Source organism: Octodon degus, unplaced genomic scaffold, assembly GCF_000260255.1.
Source record: "Octodon degus isolate 3935 unplaced genomic scaffold, OctDeg1.0 scaffold00005, whole genome shotgun sequence".
In the NCBI taxonomy this organism is placed as follows: Eukaryota; Metazoa; Chordata; class Mammalia; order Rodentia; family Octodontidae; genus Octodon; species Octodon degus.
In genome coordinates this window covers 9,331,410-9,354,079 of record NW_004524581.1, presented here as the reverse complement: position 1 = coordinate 9,354,079, position 22,670 = coordinate 9,331,410, and the positions used below count along the sequence as shown (strand labels likewise).

At 54.5% G+C, this 22,670-nt stretch overlaps 1 protein-coding gene across 17 annotated transcripts in view; it reads right to left on the bottom strand.

Annotated features, from left to right (window-relative positions):
- Positions 1 to 12,472, bottom strand: part of Col13a1 (collagen type XIII alpha 1 chain) — a 145,431-nt gene extending 132,959 nt beyond the window's left edge. For all 17 annotated transcript variants that reach the window (XM_023723487.1, XM_023723419.1, XM_023723417.1 and 14 more), the window contains exon 1: positions 11,685 to 12,472. In XM_023723487.1, the coding sequence (XP_023579255.1) occupies positions 11,685 to 11,966 (282 nt within the window). In that variant the 5' untranslated portion in view covers positions 11,967 to 12,472. The remainder of the gene's footprint in view (positions 1 to 11,684) is intronic.
- Positions 12,473 to 22,670: the final 10,198 nt, after the last annotated feature.

The window sequence follows — 22,670 nt, the reverse complement described above, 5'->3', positions numbered from 1 at the left end:
GCTTGCTCCTCGTCCAGAAAACTCTTCTGGTACTTGCTTCCCAAGAGGCCAGCTCTCTCCATTCACCTCTTCTGGTCCTGGCTGGACCCTGGGTTCTCTTCATTGACTCCCCTTGTCTAGCTGACACCTAAATCTTGTAGGCCACCAGGGTCACCACCCAGGGCTGCACCTCCTGCTGCTAGGCCCCAGCTCCCTCAAGGGCCTTGCCTGGTCTTGGGCCATCTTTTTTTTTTTTTTTTTTAGTATTTTTTTTTTAAATTTTTAAATATTTATTTATTTATTGTGTGGCCAGCTCAGCCCACCAGGGGGCGGGTGGGCCGGCATGTGGTGCTGGGGGATTGAACCGAGGTCTCTGTGCTTTGCTTGAGCTTAGCTTGTTCTAAGTAGGTGCTTTAGACCACTGAGCCATCTCACCAGCCCTCTTGGGCCATCTTGACCTCCCTGCAGAATCCCAGGGCGTACATTTGTGGCTGCTGCATGTGTCCACTCACGGGCCTTTCAGACCTAACACTGCGAATCTGAACTCCACGGCTTGCTTCCCTGCCCAGGCCCAGCTTCCCATGGGCTTCCCCTCCCAGGAAGGGAGTGGTACTCGCATCCTGCCCGGTGCCCACCTCATCAACTCTGCTCCGATTACTGTGACAACCTTCCCACAGGTCCCCCTGCCTCTGCCCACGCCCCACAGCAGCCAGGCCGATAACACAGCCTCTCGCTCTGTACCCAGCAGCCTTTCCCCTGCCTCAGGCCCTCTGCACGCTCTGGCCCTTCTGCCTGCAGTAGCCGTTCCCACCTGGCATGTTCCTGATAAAGTCTTCCTTACTTTTTAAACCCTGTCCCCAAGTTCCAGTCCCCTTTCCTGACTCATTTCCTCCTTAATTTATTTATTTGTATATTTTGCATATTTATCTTGCTTAGTTCCCCTTTCTACCATTGGAAGGTAAATTTCACAAGGATGTAGATACTCTGGGTTTTTTTTATTCTCTGTCATGTTCCCAGTACTTAGAACATGGCTTGGCATGTGACCAGTGCTCAGTGAGTCCTGGCTGTTTACAAGCTGGGTGACGTCACATGAAGCTAGGACTCCTGGTTGGTCTTGTATGGCGGGAGGGTTGGCAGCTGTAGGCGGGGTGGTGCTGTGTGCTGGCTGCCCCCTCATAGACAGCAGCATCTTTCTCCTGGCTGGCTTCACCTGTCTAGGCAATGGCTTGGATCCTTGGGTGCGCGAGTTTGAGAGCCTGAGTTAGAAGTCTCCAGGTTGAGGCTCAGGAGAGGGTGGGAGCTCTTCCCAGCCCCTGGATGGACCCCTGCTGCCCTGAGACCACAAGCCTTCCTGCTGCTCCCCCGCAGGCAGCCAGGGCCTCAAGGAATGCCCCGCATGGCGGAGCTGAAACACCACCCGCCCGATGGGCCGAAGCTATTAAAATGCCTGTATCAGTATCAAAGGGAAAATGCCAGGCGGCCACTAGCTCCCCCAGAGAATGCAGTTCCAGCCGGCCTTGGGTTTAGGGGCCACTCCCTCCCCGTGTGCCAGCCTGAGGGCTCTTAAAGGGACCTGGTTCCACCTGGTCCCTGTCCTACATGGGCCAGACCCAAGTTGTGGTGTGGGGAATAAGAGGAGTAGCCAGGCGTGCTCTGCTCTGCACAATGTTACTGAGAACCTGGCCCTGCCTTTGTGGAACCTGCAAAGCAAGGGTGTTGGCCCCTACCAGTTTCTGAAGGGACATGGAGACAAAATAACTAACAGAAGTGAGCACCACAGTGACCAGGAAGCACTGCCAATTATGATCATAGGTACAAGCAACGAGTCCTGTGTACCACACGCTGGGTGCTTTGGAGAAAGTGTCACTTAATGGTTAGTTTTTGATTAGTTTATGAGCCTATTAAAATCCACTTGTCCTTGGGACCTTCTCTGGTGTTGGCACAGGTGGCCCCAAAACTTAGGAGCATCCATCCTGTGTAGGCTTGGCAGTGTGGACAGGACCTTGAGCTACTTAGGCAGTGCCAGGCCCGGGTACTGCAGGCTACTGTGGAGGTCCTCACTCACTAGTTACCTGCTAGTCCATGCAGCAGATGGGAAGAGAAAACCAGAAAGGCATCAGGCACGAGGCAGCACAAGCCCTGCCTACAGGAGGTGTTCTCAGTGGCCAGCGCAGGCCGCATTTGTCTGTGTCCAAAGCTGCTGCAAGGTCTGCCTCTTGCACTTGCCATGGAGGGGATGGCATGGGCCCTGCCCACCTGGCCACGTCGAGTGTGCCACTGAGCAAGCGGCCATGTGCCTGGACTCACCATGCCTCTCTCTGTTCTGGGAAACCCAGATTTGCTTTCTAACCCTGAGACCAGAAGCTAAATAAGAGCAAGTACCTGTGGACGTGACCATGGTGGGCAGGCATAGCTTCTGCACCTGCGCAGTGCCCCGATCCCAATGCCAGGCACTGGGCAGGGCTCGTTCCATCTAAGGGAGCAGTTATGCTATTAAATTCTGGACACTGAGCCCTCTGGGGTGAGCTGGGCCTGGGGCGGTTGTCTCTGCTCCACACTAGAACAGAATCCCTTACTCTTAGGTCTGCCCACTAGGCCTGGTGGCTACTGTTCCAGGAGCAGGTGGGTTTGGGGCTGGGCTGAGGCGAGATGGGGATGGGAAGGAAGGGTCTTCCAGCCAGGATCAGAGGCTCCTCTGTGCTGGCTCGCTGGGACTGCAGAGGAAGGCCGACCCACAGAAGAGGTTTGTTCAAGTGACAGTCCATGTGGGGCCACATGCCTTAGGGTGCAGGCAGCTCAGCAGGGTGGAATCAAACCGGAGGAAGCCGGATGTCCAGCCCACACCCAGCCACTACTCTGGGCCTGTGTTCCGGAGGGGTGCCGCAGGGGACCAAGGAACTGGCTTCCTTCTCCCTCCACAGCTCTCTTTGTGTTTTGGACTTGGCACCTCATCACAGCCTCCCAGGGCCATGGGATAGTGCCCGAGGGTCTGTCTGCTCCCTACTTTGACAGAAGGACAGATCTCTGGGTCCTTTACTCTATAGCTCAAAAAAAGGCGGGGAGAGGAGACACACACTTATGTGACAGTCCCAGCCTTGGCGTGAGGAGCCTTTCCTTCCAGCTGACCCAAGGCACTGCTGCCACCCTGCAGGAGGCCAGGAGCTGGGCCCTGCAGCTGCTTGCAGGTGGAGCTGCTGTGCACAGGGCCTGGGACCTGCACGGTATCAGGGGTCAGGCTCATCTCTGTGCAGGGCAGGCAGCAACCCCCTACCACAGAGCCCTGGGGGAAGCTGCGGCCACACCCCTTCACTGCTCCTTTGCACCCATGGGTGTAGAAACTCCACTGCCCCAAGTGTACACAGTGCTGGGGATGTACGGTGAGCTGCACGGGTGCGAGGCCATCCTCACGGTGCTGAGCTCTCGGGAGCAGGCAGGCTATAGGGCTGCAGCCCAGGAGAGGCTCTGAGAGCCTGTCACAGGCACACCCTGCTTGGCTCAGCATGAGGAATGACAGCTAAGCCAAGGACATGGGCAATTAAGCCGGCATCAGGGCCGACACAAAGCCAGCATGGAAATGCGCTGAACACATCATCCCCTCAGTGCTCTCGGCCTCTGGGTCATGAGTGAGGAAACTGAGGCAGAGAGAGGGGAGGTACCCATGAGACCACACCAAGCCAGGAGCCCGTGAGACATGATTTGAACCCAGAAGCCTGACTTAGAGCCCCTGTGCTTTGCTCCCTATCAGTTGTAGGTAGAGCTTGGTTGGCTCTTTCAAGACTAAAATATCCATCACTGGAGGGCAAGGTGCTGTTCAAAGCTCCCTTTTAGCTTTTATGCATTTTGAAAACAACCTTTGAAGGGGAGACACAGTACCACCATGCCCATTTAACAGAGGCACATGTCAAGACACAGGCCGGTGAACAGCTTGCTCAAGGTCACACAGCCATATTAGTAGAGCTGGACTCGCACTCAGCAATCCGGCCCCCGAGCCTGTGCTCCCTGCAGAATGGTGTGACTCCCGACAGCTGTGCTCAGAACGTGCAGGTGGGTGAGCCGTGCAGGGGGGAGAGTGGCGAGGGCTGCACTTGGCCACATGGGCAGGTGGGAGATTTGTTTCTGGACTAGTTATGGAGGAGTTTCAGTCAGGGAGAACAGTGCACTGTAAACGAGCTCCCCAGCTGCAGTAGGGACTATAAGGGACCCAGTGAGGCAGAGGAGTGGGGGGCGATGAGTCAGGGTGTGGGTTGGGGCAGGCTTGGGAGGGCCAGGCCATGATGGGGGAGGGTCTGGGACAGTCTGCAGGGCTGGGTGGGCAGCGTCAAGATAAAGGCATGGGAAGGAGATTTCCTACTCAGGGTTGACCCTGAGGTGCCTTTGAGATGCACAGGAAGGTGCGTGTGGAGCTGGGTCTGGGACTCAGCATGAAGGGCCAGAGCTGTCCAACCCTGGAGCGGTCAGCTGTGTCCGGAAGTAAGTTTCCTGTCACCAACAGTGTTGGGATGGGAGGACCAGGACTTCTTTGGGGAGTCCCCCTGTTTCGTTGTTTTTATTTGTTTTGAGAAATAGTCTTGCTATGTAGTCCTGGCTGGTTTTGAACTCGCTGTGGAGCCCCGGCTGGGTTTGAATTTGTGGCGATCCTCCTGCCTCAGCCTCTTGAGTGCTGGAATTACAAATGCACACCATTGTGCCCTTCCTTCCAGCACTGATTCTATGGGTTGGAAACCTGGAGGGTGTGACCTCTGACCTCCTGAGTCACTAAACCTCCTCAAGCAGGCAGGAAACCCCAAGGGCCAGCAGGGGGAGGGCTGGAGGAAGAGCTCCAGCTAAGGAAGGTCCCTTACCCCAAACATCTTTCTGCAAACTCACCACCATGGGTCATTCTTTCTAGCCAGTCCTGCAGGCCTGACCCAGAAGTGCCTTCCCAGGGTCCCTGGAGCCTAACAGTCAACTGTGCATGTCCAGAACAAAGGTGGTAGAAACCCTGTTCTGAAACAGGGTTTAAAGCCAGGCCTCCCTGCTTTGACCTAAGGGACAGAGGGAAATGTGGCCAGCATTAGGAGGCTGGTGGCAAGGATGTCCGCTGCAGTGTGAAAGGCCTATTTAAGCTGAGACTACAGCAGGCTGTTACGCTGGGGTGGGGCTGAGGGAGGGAAAGGGCTGCAGGGACCAAGGTCCAAGTGGACCCTGGCTGTGAAGGGTGTCCGGAAGCCTCACAGTAGCCTTCAGGCAAGGAGACAGGAGACCAGTGTCCCTTGCAGAGGCCAGGCCCAGCCCCGTGGGCCGGCCGTTCTGTCCCTTTGTGCTCGGCTTGCCAGGCTCTTTTTTTTATTTTTATTTTTTGGCGGAACCGGGGATTGAACTCAGATCCTTGAGTTTGTCATTCAAGCGCTTATCCTACTGAACCATCTCCCCGGCCCCTTGCCAGGCTCTTTGAAGGAGCAGAGAATGGGCTTCCAGCGGCCTCCACCTGCCCAAAGCCCCTCAGAGAGCTGTCTTTGGGGATCCTGCACCCACTGCCGCCCCACAAATGGCAGTACCAATGAGAGACAGGGAGTGTCAATGGGGTGCTGCTGGGGCTCGCTCCAGCTCTGGGCCTCAGTTTCCCTTGGGGACACCTGTTTACTTCTCTCACTTCCTGAAGACTCAACAAGCTGGGCTGGTCTGAGACAGAGTCTAACAAAAGAGATAAAAGAAGGCACAAGGACTGTGGCTCAGTGGCAGAGTGCTTCCCTAGCGTGCTTTCCAGTGTGCAGAAGGCCATGAGTTCAGGCCCCCTGTGTGGTGGGGGGAGGCCTCCCCTGGGTGACTTCAGTTTTTGGAAAACTGATGGCAGCCAAGAACCTGTTGTGATTCTTCTTCAAATCTGGGGGTCCTCTGAAGTGCTCAGGGTACAGCCAGACTTGCACTGATACCTCTCCAGGACCCCCAAACCTCCCTTCAGCCCCTCATGTGCTGTGGGGCCCCAGGGAAGATATTTGACCATCTCTTTTCTGGCTCCCCAGGTGGTTTTACCACAGCCATCTGGTCCCCAGTCCGGGTGCAGGCCTTCAAGGACATCTGGGTAAAAGGAGAAGGAAAGGGAGTAACTTTAAAAGACCCAGCTACTTCAGGATATTAAACCCTTGCTTGGGTCACAGGGAGCACCACGCAGCTGGTTCAGATGAAGAGACAGATATTTAGAAAGGCAGAAAAGGTAAAAAAGGAAAAAAGAAAAGCAAAGTCCCGCTGAGCAAGCAGTAGTTGGGACTGCAACTCATACAAAACTTGGCCCAAAGGGCTGTGTTAGGCCGCCACTGGGTGAAGCTCAGAGTGGGAGCCAAGCTTCTGGTTGGGCACTGCTGATCCCAAGAGACAGGAACAGGCCCAGAGGCTTCACAGGCAGTCCAGAGGCCAGGCGTGGGCAGGATGGCTAGGCTCTTCCTCTGGTGCAGGTGAGGAGGGTTCCCACAATAGGGGTGAGAGGCCAGCCTGACTCCAAGTCAGTTCAGCAGATGGCACCTCTGTGGGAGTCAAACCCAGCTGAACTGCCCCTGGTCCTGGTGACTGGGCTGAACCTCAGCAAAGTTAGGTACAACATACAGATACAGTAGACAGTTAAATACAGATACAATATGCGCATGCGAGTAGATCCTGGTGCCTTGAGACTCCAGCTCTAGGGCCACATTGCCGGGGTTTGAGTTCTCGCTGCTCTGCTCCTCACTAGCTGTGTGACCTTGGGGGTAGTTACGTCATCTCTTTAGGCTGCCATGTTCTTTTCTGTGAAAAGGGAACTGTAAAAGTAGCAACCACTTCACAGGACTGTTGTGAAGATGTTGTGGGTAGAAAGCTTTCTATAGGTAGAAAGCTCTTTGAATAATGCCTGGCTACAGAGGGAGCACTCATAAATACTAGATATCAATACTGTTCATGGCCACTAGCTTCATCTCATCGCCTTTGTTGATGAGGAACGAGGTAATGGTTACAACCATGAGTTGTAACTGCGAGTTACAACATTGTAATCAACCAATCAGAGTTGATGATTTTATTTACTACTATGGCAACCCTTGAGGGATACTGTCGCATCCATGTTCCAATCAGGATCCTGGTCACATGACTAGTGGCAGAGGTTCAGGTGGGTGTGCCTGCTTCACTACTCCCCTTCTGGAACCAAAGCAAACACCTCAAGGGCAGCCTAGGCTGTGATAGGTGCAGGGGAGTGGGTGCCCGAGGCTGCTCTATCCAGGTAGGAGTTCAGGGCCCTGAGTCACCTCCACTCTCCCAGCAGGGGCCCTGGCTTTGGTGGCTGATCCCCTCCCCCTCTGTGGACTGCTGTGGTGAAGCCCCCTTCTAGGGCACTATCCCTGGGTCTGGCACTGGAGGCATGGAGGGCATACTCTACCCCTCTCAGGGCCCGTACCCCTCCTCATTCCATCATTTCCATCCTAGGGACCCTGTCCAGGGCCCTGATTCTTCAGCTACTGCTATGATCTCTCCTCTAATTACCACTGGCCTCTCTGCCCACCTATAAATCTGAGGCCATTTATCTGACAGGTGTTATTTTTAGGGGTGAGGGAGTTTGCCTGGGGGTTCATGGATATTTTAGCCTGGAAGTCTGACCCACTCCCTCTGCTAGGAGGTATTCTCCATGCCTGAAGAATGAGTCACAGAGAGAGGAAGGGAGGGAGAGTGACACCAGTCTTCTTATCTGTAAAATGGGGTAGAGAGAGCTCCAGTCCCCGGGGAAGCTGGGAGGATCAAGAGTTCCGCACTTCGCGACCCTCACAGCAAGAGTCCTGTTACCAGGTTTTATTAGTGGGGTGGGGAGTCTGCCTGGAGTGCTGCACAGTCCCCCTGAAGGTGGGACTGAGCCCTTCCTCTGCTCCCCCAGGCCCACAAAGTAGACTTGGCCACTTTCAGTCCCTTCTCCCCTCTGCACACTGCTGTCAGCTCTAGGTGTCATCTGATTTTCTCCATTTGGGAAATTCCAGAGTCTTGCTTCACAGCAAGCAAGTCCAGTAGCAGGCAGCTGGCGTGCTCATTAAGGGTCCCAGACCTGAGAGAGGCACTGCTGGGGGAGGGGTGCTGAGGGCCGGAAGCTGCACTCCTGGTTCCCACCCTTTCCGGCTGCTGACCCACCTGACCAGTGTCATTGCCTCAGCCCGTCCTCCCTCCTTCTTCCCCCTTGCCTGACACATGCATGGTCTGTGTCCCCAGCTCCTTTCAAGTGCCCCTGCCTTTCTGCTCCCTGCCCTTTGTCCAACAACCAGGCATGGTCCAGGCTCATTTGTCATGGGCCCTAGAGCCCCCTAAGGGCTTACTGGGTCCTGGCCTTGGCCTTTGGTGGTGGCATTTCTCAGCGCCATCTCCAAGCTTCTCGGAAAAGAGACCTTGTTAGGCTTACAGGGCTCGCCTGAGACCACATGGCTGGCAAGCCGGTCATCACCAGCTGCCTGTGTGCCCCATGAGAGGGATGCTGTGCATAACTGTGACTGACAACAAAGCCTCTTCTTCACCTGTCCCTCTCCTGACCGGCTCCTGTCCCCCTGCTCCCAAGGCCTTGTCTCACTCCTTATTCTCCTCAGCTCTTTGCTCAGATCTGAGGACACTCCTAGGAAAGGAGAGGCCAAGGGTGGGTTCCCTCGATGGCTCTGGGGACAATTCTGCAGGTCTAGAAGCTACCCCTAGAACAGTGCCATCGGAGAGGACTTCCTGCAGCAAGAGACCAGTGGAGGATCCACCACCTTGCCCGATGTGGCAGGCACTAGCTATTCTGGCTACTGAGCCCTGGAAGCAGGGCTTGTGTGACTGAGGGACTGCAATTTAAAACTTAATTTTAATTAATTCACTTGTAAGAAGTCACCTGTGTGGCTGGTGGTTACTCTATGGGATGCATGTGACGCTAGTGTCCTCTGGGATCCCCAGAATGCTAGGACCCAGGCCCATACAGGCCCAGCCTCTGCCCACAGGAGAGCTCCCTCCCTCTGACTCCAAGCCTTTCCTGCCAGCCTCAGGTCCCGAGACTGTGGCCGCCATGTCCAGTCCCTCCTCTCTGTCTGTGTTTCCCCCAGTGCTGGGCATGGCCCCTTGGCCTGCAACAGCCTCCTGTTTGGCCTCACTGATTGCCAAACAGTGGTCTCTCATTCTAGGGACAGAAGTGCCCTCCTCAAAACCCTCCAGTGGCTCCCTATTGCCCTCATGTAGATCGCATGTTTTGAAGCCTTCTCGAGCTGGGGTAGGCCTCACTCCAGGCACACCTCTCACCTCTTTCCCTCCCTGTTCGCACAGTCTTGGACTTCCTTCAGCCCAAGGCAGACCCTTCCCTCGGCACTGGCCTCCAGAAGCTGTCCCTTCAGCCCCTAGCAAAAAGACCCACACTCCCCCTTTGCCTGGCAAACTCCTTCTTTCCCTTTAACTGTTCATCTAAAGATTACTTCCCCAGGAAGACCACCATGACTGCCCCCACCAACAAGCTACCCTGCTTGTCATATATCTCCCTGGTCCCCATACAACATGGTAACTGCTCATTTTCTTTTTGTGACCATTGTATGCCTCCCTGTTGTCTGACCTGTAGGTAGCCCTCAGTAAACACTGGCCCAATGCAGCAGGGAGAGCTCTGTCACAGGGTCTGTAAACCTAGGTTCTGGGCTCAAATCTCATCACTTGACCCTGAGCAACCTACTGCCTTTCTCCAGGCCTCCAGTTGCCCATTTAAAATGCACATCACAAGGCCAGTGAGACTGCTCAGTGGACTAAGCGCCTGCTCAGGCAAGTGCAGGGAGTGGGTTCCTTCCCTAGCACCACATGCCATGCCTGCCCTGGCCCTGGGCTGAGCCACCCACCAAGTCCAGGCATGGTGATGCATGCCTGTAATCCCAGTGCTGGGGAGCCTGAAAACAGGAGGATCACTATGAGTCCAAGCTGTGTAGTGAGACCCTGTACCAATTACATTAAAAAAAAAAAAAAGATACGATAAAATGGAGGTCACTTCAGATGACTTTGGGGTGACTTTTAGCTTTAGCAGATGAGGAAACCCAGAACTCTGTGTGTGTGGGGGGGAGGCACGCTGCTGCTGTACAGAGGGTGGAGGTGTCAGCCCAGTGCCCAGAGGAGGAGATGAAGGGAGGCTGGGTCCTGAACACGGAATCAGGCAGTGGCATAGGTGGGGCTCACCTGATCACTGAGAGCTTAAGCTCCAGGGTCAGATGTTGGTCCTCACACAGCCAGGGCTCCCAAGGTACCAGGAGGCACTGATGCCCTCTTCCCTGCCAACCAATCCCATCTGCACATCCTGTTAGCCAGTGAAGCTGGCTGATCCTCCTACTGCACCCAGATCCTGCCCCAGCCAGGGGACCAAGTGAAGGCAGATTCCCTGGGGACGGGTGGGGCATGGGAATGAAACAACTGGCAGCAGCTGTGGGGCACCAGTGACCCCAGTCATGCCCTGCTGCACCCACTCTGCCCCTGTCCAATCCTGGGGAATGGTGAGGGGCAAGAGGCCCTGGACAGAAGCCTGGCTGGAGTGAGCCAGTGTAACTTGCCAGAGCGCCCACAACACCCACCAGGCAGAGCTGGGCTCTACTGTTTGCCACCCCCACCCACCTGCTGCAAGCTCAGAGAGGTTAGAATAGTAGCACCAAGCCACACAGCTGCCAAGCAGCAGTGGGGATAAATCCAGGTAGCCACAGGCATTGCTCTGCACCACACAGCTCCACCCGCGCCTGCTAGGTCGGAGACCCTTCCCACACCTCCCCACAGTCCAGTCTGCTCCAGGAGGGCACCAGAGTGCAGGCCATCCCCCTCCTATCCTGCTCCACTGGGCCTTGGTCTTCTGTGCCCCTGATTCCCTGCAGGTCCCCAGGCCTCACCCTTCCCAAGGCCCAGCCTTCCCTCTGGTGGCACCAGGAGACCTAATGCTGTCCTTCCAAGGGAGGATGGTGCCTTTTCCTGCAGTCCCAAGATGGCCCAGGCTAAGGGACACACCGGTAGCTTCTAGACCACTTAGGATCTAAGAAAGCTCAGCATCCTTCTCCCAGAAGGTTGCAGGGGCCATTCCAGGGGCGCCTGAGTTAGAAGATCCAGTTTAAGGAAGAGGAAAGTACGGGCTCAAGGGTTCAATTGTGCCCCAGAAGACCAGAGCCGGGAGACCAACATTTGGGTCTCCAGAAGGCCTTCTGGGGCAGCACCAAGGATCAAGACATCCCTTCCAGCAAGGACGGCGCCCTCTGCCCCAGGCCAGCTTGCTTGGCTGACTCTCCTCTTCCTCTTAGGTTATTGCCCTAACAGGCCTGTACCGACCCTCTAGGGGGTGGGGCTTGGGGTTCCGCACACTGCGGCCGTGGACCCGGCTGGCTTCCCGCCGCGTGGGCACTGGGCAGCTCACCGCTCCAGCGCGGGCGGGAGGGAGAAGAGCAGCTCGGCCGTCTCTGCGCGGCTCTGCCCGCCCAGCCTTCCTCCACCTGCCCAGCGCGCCTAGGGCGCTGCCAGCGCCGGGTACCGGAGTCGCCTGTCTAGGGCGGGAACCGGGTCACGCTCCCGCCGCCCGGGTACTCCGGGTCCCTGGCAGGGCAGCGTCTGTCTGCGGCCCAGGTCCTCCTGCAGACAACTGGTGTGAGCCGGGGCGTGCCGCTCCGAGCAAGAGCGAGCGCCCGAGGCTGGGGCCGGTGGAGACTGGAGGCTGCGCGAGGGGGCGCCGCGGGGAGGGATAAAAGCCAACAAAGAGCACAGACCTCGTCCAGCAGTTGGTTGACTCGTCCCAAAATAGCCGTCTCCATTTGCTGCTCCCCGCGCTCCGCTTCCAGGCGCACCACCCGGGCCTGTAGCTCGGCCGTCCGAAAGTGAACGAGCAGACTGAGCGCCAGCGAGCACAGCGCCAGCGCCAGCAGCCCGCACGACCCTGGGCTCGGCAGTCGCGCGCAGTGCTCCGCTTGCGCCACCGTCCTGGGCGCACCTAGCTGCTCGGGGTTGGGGGCGCCAGCGGCTTCAGCTTTGCGGGCGCGCTCCGCCACCATCCCCTCGGGTCTTGAGAACCAATAAATAAATAAATAGAATAAATAAAAGCCAAAGCCGCTGCCAAAAGGCGCGACCCAAACTGCGGAGTCGGGGGAAAGGACTCGTGGTGCTGGCAAACGTTCCTTCCCTTTGCTCCGTGTAGAGGATCGGAAAAATTAGCAGTAGGAGGGGGAAAGCCAAAAGTCACGACCGGCGGAAATCAGTACAGCAAAGTGAGCAAAAAGTTATTTCGAAGAACGTTGCAAGTCCAGGAAAGTTGGGGGCATCTGACCCGCTCTCCGCGCGCCTTTCCCTTCCAGCGCGTGCGGATCCCCGCGTTGGTGCCGCGCAGTCGGTGCCGCCGTGTGTCTAGCGTCCTGCGGGCCAGCCAGCTTCGGTCCCCGGGCGCAGGGGCGCGCACGGAGGGCCCCACTGGCAGAGGTGGGTCGCGGCCGCCGCCGAGGAGCGCTGGGGCCGATTCCGGCGGCTCTGTAATTTGACACACTCCCTGCGGCTGCAAGGATCGGATGAGCAATCCGTGCTACTTCCCAAACTAATCTCTCCCGCCCCCTCCCTCCTCCTCCCCCTCCCTCCTCCTCCTCCACCTCCTGCGGGGCCCGCAGCTTGGATTTGTTTATTTATGCAAACTCGCCCGGAGTGGGGGGCGTGGTGTGCGGGGCCCGCTGCACCCGCCTGCGGGCCCCAGAGCCCCTCTCCCGCGCTCCCCGTCTGCTTTGAAGTGACACTTGGGGTTATTTATAGGCAGGAAGGGCGTGTGGATCGGAGCTGGGGCTGCTGTCCTCTCCTTTCTTCAGATTCTGACCGAGAGCCCGCTAACCTGCCACAGTCGCAGGGTCCCTCCCTAAGGCCCTCCTTCCCAAAAGCAAGCAAAGTCTGCCTTTGGGCTGCCTGGGTCATGGCTTCCAAATGGACCCGGTGTCCCAAGCAGCACGATCAATTGGAACCTCTCCCCTGGCATCGTGTCCCTTTATTTTTTGGTGCCCCCCACTAACCTCACCTTGGTCTCTGTGCCCCGAGCTCTGTAGCTCCTCCATCGCCCCGTGGGAGAGATTTCACCAGCCATTCGCATCTAGACTCGGGTGAAGAGGCAGCCCTGCAGGTGCCAGAGGCCCTGGCACCCTCATTCATTCATTCATTCATTCATTCATTCATTCATTCATTTAAGACTGAGCCCTCACAAAATACTGCAGTGAAGAGGAGCCTGGGGTCACAGCGAGCCTGCAGGTTCCATGTCTCCCCTTCCTGCTTGCGTAGGTCTGGAGCCATTAGGATTCACCCCTCTGCTGCTCCTGGACCAGCTAGCAAGGTGGGTAGTTGTTACAGGCTGCTCCACCCTGCCAGAATCCTGCCTCCCCGCTTTTCCCGCCTGCTGCCATTTCCCATTCCCATTCTCTTAGAGAAAAAGCTGAAGGCCATTTTGCATCTGTAGCTTCCTCTCTTCCTTTGTCACCTCTGGCCACTTTAAGATTCATGTCCCGAGAGACCTCTTTGTGCCTCTGGACATTTCTGCAGATGTGGTGGGAGTGGGTTTTTGGAGAAAGCCCAAGCTAGGCAAGGGAGAGAAGGCTGCCCTCGAATGTGAAGAGGAGGTGGGGACAACCCTTCCTGGGGACAACTCTTCCTGTTAACATGGGGTGTTGTTACCAGCTTCACCACGTGCGTGTGGACGGGTGGGAGCTTCACGTGTAGTATAGTTCACAGCACATCTAATAGATGTGGCCCATTTCAGAGTGCCTTCAATTTGTAACAGTAATTTTGTGAGAAGTAATACATGTTGTAATATTGCTGCCATGGAGGGGTAGAGGGAGAAAAGGGGCCAGAAAGGTCCGGGTGGCCAGGACCCCTGGGTTCCAGTCCCAGCTCTAGGATTTCCTTAACATGCTTCACTGAGTAAGTGCACCTTTGTCTGTGTCCCTGCCCTGGGATGTCCTGAGGAGACAATCCTGGAGAACGCGGAGGCAAGAGAGCCCACTAGGAGGCGCTGATGAGTTTCTCAGAGGGTGGTGCAGACCAGGAAATTGTGAGACCTGGGGTTCTCACTGCTCTCCAGGCAGGTAGAGAGGAACTGAACTGAAAATTAATCTCAATCTTTGCTTATTCAGGAAGCGGTTTTTTCCCCCCTCTCAGGTTGCCAGAGCCCTTAAATGCGAAGGCAGGAAAACCTAAACAGTCTGGGGCTGTTCCAGTTTTGTGACTGGGAATTGAGAAAGGAGAGAGCTATGTGTTATGGACCCCAACACTGGAAACATGTCCTAACCCGTGGGCTTCCTGGGACCGTTGATGTCGGAGAAACCCAGGCAAAGGTCATATTCCACTATGCTGGAGTAACTGTCCCTGGGCCTCAGTTTTCTCATTTATAAAATGGGTTTATAATGAAACTTTCTACCGATTTAGGAGGACTTCCATACGGAAATGCATACAAAGCACAGTGCCTGTCATATAATAGGTACTCAGTAAATGGTATTGCTGTTGGTGCCAAGTAGGACATGGCTCTAGGCTCCCAGATGTGAAATGGGGAAAAAATTGTGACCTATGAAGAAGCCAACAAGCAGCAGCCAGCCTCTGTTTTCCCACAGAGTAGTAGCTTATGACCAATAAGACTTCCTGTGACATGAAGGGCCATGGACAACCCTTCCTTTCTCTGGCCCTGTGTGAAACTCGGACCCCAGAGATGTCCTCAGATTAAACATTGGCTTTTCCAGATAAACGTTGCAGCAAGCTGGGCTTTTCAGAAACTCCTCTTTCTTCAGAGCTGGGGATCCCAGCCCAGAGACCTAGAGATGAAATGACCTTCTCTTCCAAAACCTCAGAGTTCCGTGGGGGAGACTAAGCCACACTGCCATGCAACCACTACACGTGGCAGAGCAGTGAGATCCACGGGATTGTGCCAGGCCATGAGGGAAAGCATCTCAGGGGGCCTCCCTCGGGAAGAAGGGCAGGGATCTGGGGAGCGTCCCCAGGAAGTAGGATTTCGGCTGTGCAGCTAGAAGGTAGAGGGCCTCCACTGCTCCCTTTGGTCTGTGGTGGCATTTGGGCTCCTAGATGAAGTAGTCACCCAGGGAATGGATGGACTGCCAAGGGAAATACCTGCATGTTAATTTGGACAGTTCTTCAGGGATTTTATGGTGGGCTTTTTCCCCCTCCATATTCCTGTTGGCCAGGCAAGCCATCTTCATGCTTTGCCCCATAAAATCCTGCCTCTTGCTCTGAACCTACTTTTAGTGGCTCTTTTTGCCTCTTGCTCATGCCCCTTGTGCAGAGTACTGGCACCGCCCCGAGGCCCAGCCTGCAGAGCCTATCTCACGGTTCATTCCTTCACCCTGCCCTGTGAATGCCAGCAGAGTTTCTCCTCCCACCTCCCTCCTTTCTGTATTCTCTGCCTCTGATGATGCCTGGACCAAGCCTTTCATGTCGTGACCACCACTGGCAACCTGAGGGGGCTGGGCTGGGACCAATTAGAACTCTCCAAATATTCCAGATTCCCCAGGCCATAGTTCTTTCCAAAGCTTTGTTATCTCCAGCTCTGCTTTTGACTCTCTTGGGCCCCTGTGGGCTTCATGGGGTCAAGTGGTACACAAGCCTGGACTCTCATAGGAGTGAGAGGTTACCTGCCATCTAGGAGCTACTGTGGTCCTGGCCTGCCTTCTAGCCTGAGCTCTGTCCTCTTGTGTGGAGGAAGGAGAGAGTAGACATTAGTGGGAAAGGAAGGGAGAAAAGTGGGCAGCTTTGAGCCATCCCAGTTCAAAAGCCCATTCATCCAGAAAATATTTAATGTGAAGCCTTTTGTAAGGCTGGGCCCTGTGCTGGTGCTTGGGATTCAACAAAGCGAGCCATACTGCCACAAACTGCTATGGGTGTGTGGGGAGCCCCTACTAGGCCTATGAACTGAGGGTGGGCTGGGTATTAAGATGAATGGAGGCTGGGGGGCCAGGGAGAGCGTGCAAGGTGGGAAATGGAGGCGAGGAAGTGAGAGGCGCTCCAGGAAATCTGAGGGTGTGTGGCGAATGCTCAGCATGAGAAGGGCTTAGAGCCTTGGACCTTGTGCTCAGGGCAATGGGGAGCTAGCAGAGGTGCTAAGCTTCCATGCTGGATGTGGGAACTGTTGATAGGTATGAGATGCAGAGCCCAAAGGGCAGAAACTAAAGCTTCCCAGGCAGGTGTAGGATGTACCAGGCAGGTAATGTCTGGGGCTCTAGCTCTTAATGTAGCTTCAGTGCAGGCTGCAAAATCAAATGTTTCCTCAAGTCAGAAGAGAGTAGTGTGCTGTGTCACCAAAAAGAGCACTGGAGGGCCTCAGGACCAAGGGAGGCTCCAGTGGAAGCTGCACAGCAGACATTTGGAGATGTCTTTTCTTGGGTCCTTCCTTCCTTCCTATGCAGCCACCAGAGCTGCCACTGCACTACAGGGATGCAGGTCAAGGGGCAGGGCTGCAGGTGCAGGGGGGAGGCCAGGCTCCCCAGGGGTCTGATGAGCTTATGAACCAGGCCCAAAGCACATTCTCTAATTAAGAGTGGAGCCCAGTGCATACCCTCTTCACCAAGCTGGGAATCGCCACACCACACATGTAGGCTGCCTCCAAGTCGTGTGTGTGTGTGTGTGTGTGTGTGTGTGTGTGCCCATAAACGGACCCCAGAGTATATAGAAGTCAAGAGTGTGTAGAAGGACATGTGCGTGCTTCTGAACAGTTGGGACCCAGCCATATCGAGGCATGATAGGAACCGTAATGAGGTCAGTCACCTGGAGCTGTGTAACACATAGTTCCAACACTCAGAGGCTAAACTAGTAATTTAGTATTTCTTTTAATTGATACAGGGCTCAGCTGAGCGGTTTTGCTGCTCTAAGTAGTGTGGCTGGGGTTGCTTGTCTGGGAGCCTGGCAGAGCTTGGCTGGCACGGACACACCCACGGAGCCCGCTCCTCTTTCAGGGCCACTCTGGGTGACCTCAGAACATGCTGCAGTCTCTCCTGCGCGTCTTCACAGTATGAGGCCAGCCTTCAGATGTAGTTTCAGGAGTGCTTTCCATGCCTTTGCGTGTAAGTTCCTGCTAATGTCCTCTGGTCTAAATGAGTCGTATGGGCAAGCCCAGGACTACCTAAGGCTTTGACGAGCAGGATGCACAGTCCACTGGAGGCTGCAGATGTGTCTACCCCAGCGAGGAGGAAATGCCTGGTAGGGCAGTCCAGGGGACATGGTTGGAGGCTCCTTTGATCCTGCTGAGTAAGAGCTGAGAAAAATGTGTGCTTCACAAGGGCCTCACCCAGCTGTGAGCTGCAGATCCTTCCAGAGCCTTCCGAGTGAGCTCTTCCATGCTGACTTCTTCCAAGAACAGCAGAGGTGCCAAGCAGCCTCCCACGTGACTCTGGTGGCCTGAGGCAGGAGCATAGCTCCCACGAGGCCTTATTTCCATAAGCAAACAGCTTTGACTCCTCTATTCACTGGAGGCTGCTCCTGGTGGTGTCAGGTGTTGGCTCCGCCCTTTACTACCCAAGTGACCTTGGACAATTCATGCAGGCCCTGGTTTTAAAGCCTGAGTGGTGGGGTACAGTTCCTGCCTTCTAGAGGGGCTGGGCATACTGGGCACAGTGGCGCATGGGAGCTTGTTGTCGTGAAAGCAGCTGCAGAGTCTGGACGCAAATGGGGGTTCTTGTTTGCTCTCATGTCTTGTGTCCTACAGCTGAGAGGGGTGTCACTGCTCACTCATATCCCAGGGCTAGGTCACAGGTCCATCATCCAGTCCCTACCAGGAGCTCGTGGTAGCAGCAGCAGCAGCAGCAGCAGCAGCAAGGCAGGGGTTAGGTCCTGAGAGCCTCTGCAGGGACTTGTGTGCATGCAGAAAGGAGAAGAGTAGTGTCCAGGACGTGGGCTTTGATGCAGAGCTAACCAAGCATGTAGATGATTGGTGGCTGGGATATGATGAAGGAGAGTGGGGGAAGACTTGGAACTGTGCTGAAGGTTCTGGAAAGCTTTCCGCAAGAGGAAGGCCTGAGTTATGCCTTGAAGTATGGCAGAGCCCAGGTGGAGAAGAGGAGAGGGAGGACAAACAGGGCAGAAGTTCCAACCCTTATGATTCCTGGCCCATCCTTGCCAGGGATGCATCAAATAGCTTCCTGATACCCAAGGACATGGGCCCTTAGTCCTTTTTATTTCTTCCAGCATTCATCATCCCATACCACCAGCAGGCATTACTAATCAACTGCAGAACATTGCCACCCAAGCACACACAACCCCTTAGGCTTCCCAAAGCAGGATGCTGTCAGCAGTCTCGAGATTAGCACTCAAGTTGAAACCATTTTGCTGACTCAAGTTTTAAATAAAGCTCCCAACAGCTCTGAGTCCTAGCTTCTCCAGCTGCAAGCTGTGTGTCTATCAGTAAGAATCTTAACCTCGCTGCAAGTCAGCCTTCTGTCTGGGGCAGGGGATATTAGTTCCTATTCATGGGAGTATGAAACACTCAAATCAGATCATGTGTGTGAGGCTCAGGAAAGCATAAAACCCCCAGGAACGGATGGAGATCCTCACACTGTAGGCAGACGTCAGAACCCAAGAGCAAATGCGTGTGTGAGGCCCCTTTGGCTGCTTCTTGGAGGCAGAACAATCAGTAGAGGAGGGAGACGCTCTGAGCTGTCAGCCTGTGGAAACAGAGCTCCAAATGTGGGCCCCTGCACGGAGCAAGTGGAAGGCGCCCTGGGCATGCGCTTGGAGAAGCAGCCAGGCCTTGTGCGCCCTGACAGGAGGCCGAGCTGTCGGAAAGGCAGGCAGTGCAGTCCGAGGACAGATGTTTCAGGCTGACGACAGACAGATAACAAAGAGCCTGATTTGTTTACTGGAACAGATTCGTGTTTACCAGCACTTGGGACGTGCGAGTTACGGCCTTGTGTCTCTGCACACTCCTGGCCCGCAGCCCTGTGCTCGCCCCGGCCACGCTGTTGCCTTGATCGCACCGCTCACTCTTCCAGTCTCATCTAGGAGCTGGTCTCTTGGCTCCAAGCCAGCAGCACCCCCACACCTGCCCAGAGGACATTTATACATGTTCAGAGGCTCCCCTGCTATGTGACACCTGTAGAAACTGCACACAGAAAGGTCAGAGCGTGGTCACCCAGCCAAAGCTGGACCAGGTCTCTTCTTTTCCAGGTACCACCCAGGCCCCAGGTTTAGGCTCGGCCTGTGTATGGATCATTGCTGATGGCAGCAAGGCTGGGGGTGCTTCACTTTCCTGACTGAGCCTCTCTTCCTCCAGTTTCTTCACCAGCAGTAGCTGTAAATGCAGACCTGCCTGAAACAGTTGCTCTGTAATCCTCATTACGAAGGCGTCTTTCCCCTCTGCCCCTTTCTCCTGAATGCAGTTGCTTGGTTAAGGTCATTTCTGAAGTGGTGGTGGGGAGCCCTGTTTGTCTTTCCTGCATACCTCACCCCCTCAGGAAATGAAGGGTCCTGCTTCCTCCAACTGATCCATTCCTGACATCAGTATGCCGCCAACAGGCGGGTCTGCTCTACATGTATTAACTCAGGCCTTTCCTCAACTTTATAAGGCTCTGCGACACCATCTGGAAACAGATGTTTGCTCAGAGATGGAGCAGGAACACGAGGCACCCAGCCAGAAGCAATACCCTGCCCCGGGAGAGGGGCAGATGTGGGGAGGGCCCGGTTGGGTATGGGGCAATGGGCTGGGGCAGAGCTGCGCAGATGTGAAGGAGCCTTTGTTGCCACAGCTTCCTGTTTTGCTGCTGTCCCATGCCTAGGGACTCTGAGTCCATCTCTTTGAGTATGTCAGCTTCTGCTCCCAGAGAGTTTCTGCAGGTCTGGGGGTTTCATCAAACTTGCATTCATTGCAGTTTTAAATGTGACGCTCAGGGTTGGAGCCATTGCAGTTCTTAGCGAAAAGTGATGATGGCGGGGACAGTGATGGGGGTGGGGGTAATATAGGTAGTAGTGGTGGTAGTGGTGATGATGGTGAAGGTGATGCTAGCCATGGTGGTGGTGATAGTGTTGGCTATGGTAGTGATGGTCTTGGTAGTAGTGGTGACGGCAGTGTTGGTGTTGGCCGCAGTGGTGGTGAAGGTAGAGGTTATGATGGTGGCAAAAGTGTATGAGTGTGGTCATAGTGATGAAGGTAATGGTTATGGTTGGGGTAGGGGAAACAGTACCCTGCGCTAGGTACTGTTCTAAGTGCATTATATCTTTCATGGTGCCCAATGAAACCCTTACAACCACAGGTGTTTCTATTTTTCTATTTGACTGAGGAGGAAGTCCAAGGGCACAGAGGTTATATAACTCCTCAAGGTCAGACTGCGATGATGATGGTGAAGATGATGGTGATGGAGATGGTGTGGACATGAATGCAAAGCAGGGTGATCACCTGTTCAGTAAGCTTTGCCTGGTTGCCATGTCCTTACTGGACATGTGTCCAGTCCAGGTAGTCCATAGAGCCTGTACTCCAACCACTGTGACCAACCCAAAGGTGACCAAGCTAAACTAGATGGGGGTCATCCTTGGACTTTTCAATCTGATCTCTGGAGGTGGAAGTTCTTGTGCTTTTGGGCCTCTGTGTAGCCAGCATATAAATTTGTGTCATGCATCTTGACAAGATCTATCTACAGAAGAGAATGAAGTGAGCATTGGAGAGAAAGAAAGATTCCTGGTGGCATTTGGGTGTTTGAATCCCTTGGTCATGGTCATCCCTATGGCAGGCTTTCTGCTTTGGGTGTATGAGACATAATCCCCCTGCCCCAAATCACTTTTTCTTGTCAATTGGCTTTGAGTTTCTGACTACCCAGGATTCTGATTGACCCTGAGCAGCAGGTGACCATGGTAGCATAAAGGTGAGCATGTGCAAGATCCCAGCAGTGGTGACACTGACCAGGATGGTATTGGTGACAATGGTAGTAATCATGCAGTTGGCTGTGATGATTAGAAACATGCCAAGTTTCGCCAGTCTCATCTGGATATCTGTCTTAGAAACACAGGTCCAGCAGACCCAAGGAAGAGCCACTAGAAAAGTAGTGTTGGGGGATGGAGGGGGCGAGGAGTACAAATTCTTGCAGAATGTCAGGTACTGCTCTTAGCTGATAAGAGATAACTCCTAGTGGAATTTGTACCTGGTGAGGCAAGGTCATGATGATACCTCATAGAACGTCAGAACCATATTGGAATATTCTGGAACATAGTGATTTGGGGCTTTCAACCTCATCAGGTTCTTTCGATAATCCCAAGTGTTTCCAGCCAAGAGAAGTAGCTGGGTTAAATCATTAGGCAAAATGAACCTGGGGGAGGGGCTGCACAGTTTGCCAGTGGAAGACATAACAAAGCACCGAGCTCTGTGTCCCACCATTTATTCTTCAGCAATGTCTGTCTGCTCACCAGGGTCCACTTGGAGAATAGCAACAGCTTATTCTTTTGTGAAGCCTTACTCTGTGCCAGATACTGTTTTAAGTGCATTATATCCTTCATAGTGCCCGATGAAACCCTTACAATTGTAGGTGTTTCTATTTTCCTATTTGACGGAGGAGGAGGTCCAGGGGCACAGAGGTTATGTAACTCCTCAAGGTCAGCCTGTTAAGAAGGGAGGCAGGAGAGCCATGTGCTCTGAGCTCTGCTCCATCCCCAAGCTTATCACAATTAGGGGGAGCTCCTTCCGTCACCCCAAGCAATGCCCCTGGCCCTTCCCTTTCTCTAGGTACCTCCTCCCTTCTTCATCCCCTCTCCTCAAAAGGGAATATTTCAGAGGGAGGGGTTATGGCCCAGAGGCAGTACGTGAGCTCCAGTGGGTTCTACGAAAGAAGCTTCTACTTTAGGGAAGGGCAGGTCCTGGCATTCTCTACATGGTAAGCAAAGGGGGAGGAGGCCTGGGTAGTAGGCCGGGTTGGGGAGCAGTCTACCTCCCAATGAAAAGCTCCCCCTCTTGTGTGCAGTAGCGAGTACAGGGCTCCAGGATTGTGCCACAACATAAGATGGTGAATTATGGCTTTGGGGTCAGCGGAACATGTGTGTGAGTCTCCCTTCACTACCTGGGGCTGCCAACTACTTCTCTGAGACCGTACTTTTGCATCTGTAAGGTACAGATAATGCACCTTTTTACCAGGGAGGTCCAGTATGGAAAATGCCTAGACCAGTGCTTGGCACATAGTAAGAGCTCAATAAATGTCAGCCACAGTTACTGTGACAGTAATTTAACTTCCTGGACCTTGGAGCTCCTCTTTATCATTTTCCCTCTCATCCATGAACGAGATTGCTGTTCTGTTCAAAAGAGAGAGGCCCAGGAGGATTCAACTGGCTAAAGAAAGCCAGACCCGATTTTAATGGCAGGAGGGTCAGTACCGGCCCCTGGGTCTTCTCCCTCCTCCAGAAGTTACATAGCTCTGTGGCTGGAGTTTTAAAAATAAACACATGCCATTTCCACAATGGAAAGTTTTCTTTAGAAAAAAAGAAAGAAAGTCAAACATTCTCCTGTCATCTCCCTTTGCCAAAGAGAACTAAGATAAATTAAGCCTTTTACTGAGATGTACCAGGCTCTAGCTCTGGGCCCCACCCTGCTGCACTCTGGCTCTGCTGGGGGCCCCCGACATCCCAGGCAGCCCCTCCCTATCCCTCTGGAGCCTGGTGGGAGACCCACCAGTGGGTATAGTGTCTTTTGTTGCGGGGCAGGGGTGGGGGGAGGGGGGGTGAACGATGTCCCACCTCCCCACTTCTTCTCAGTGGTGCCTCCT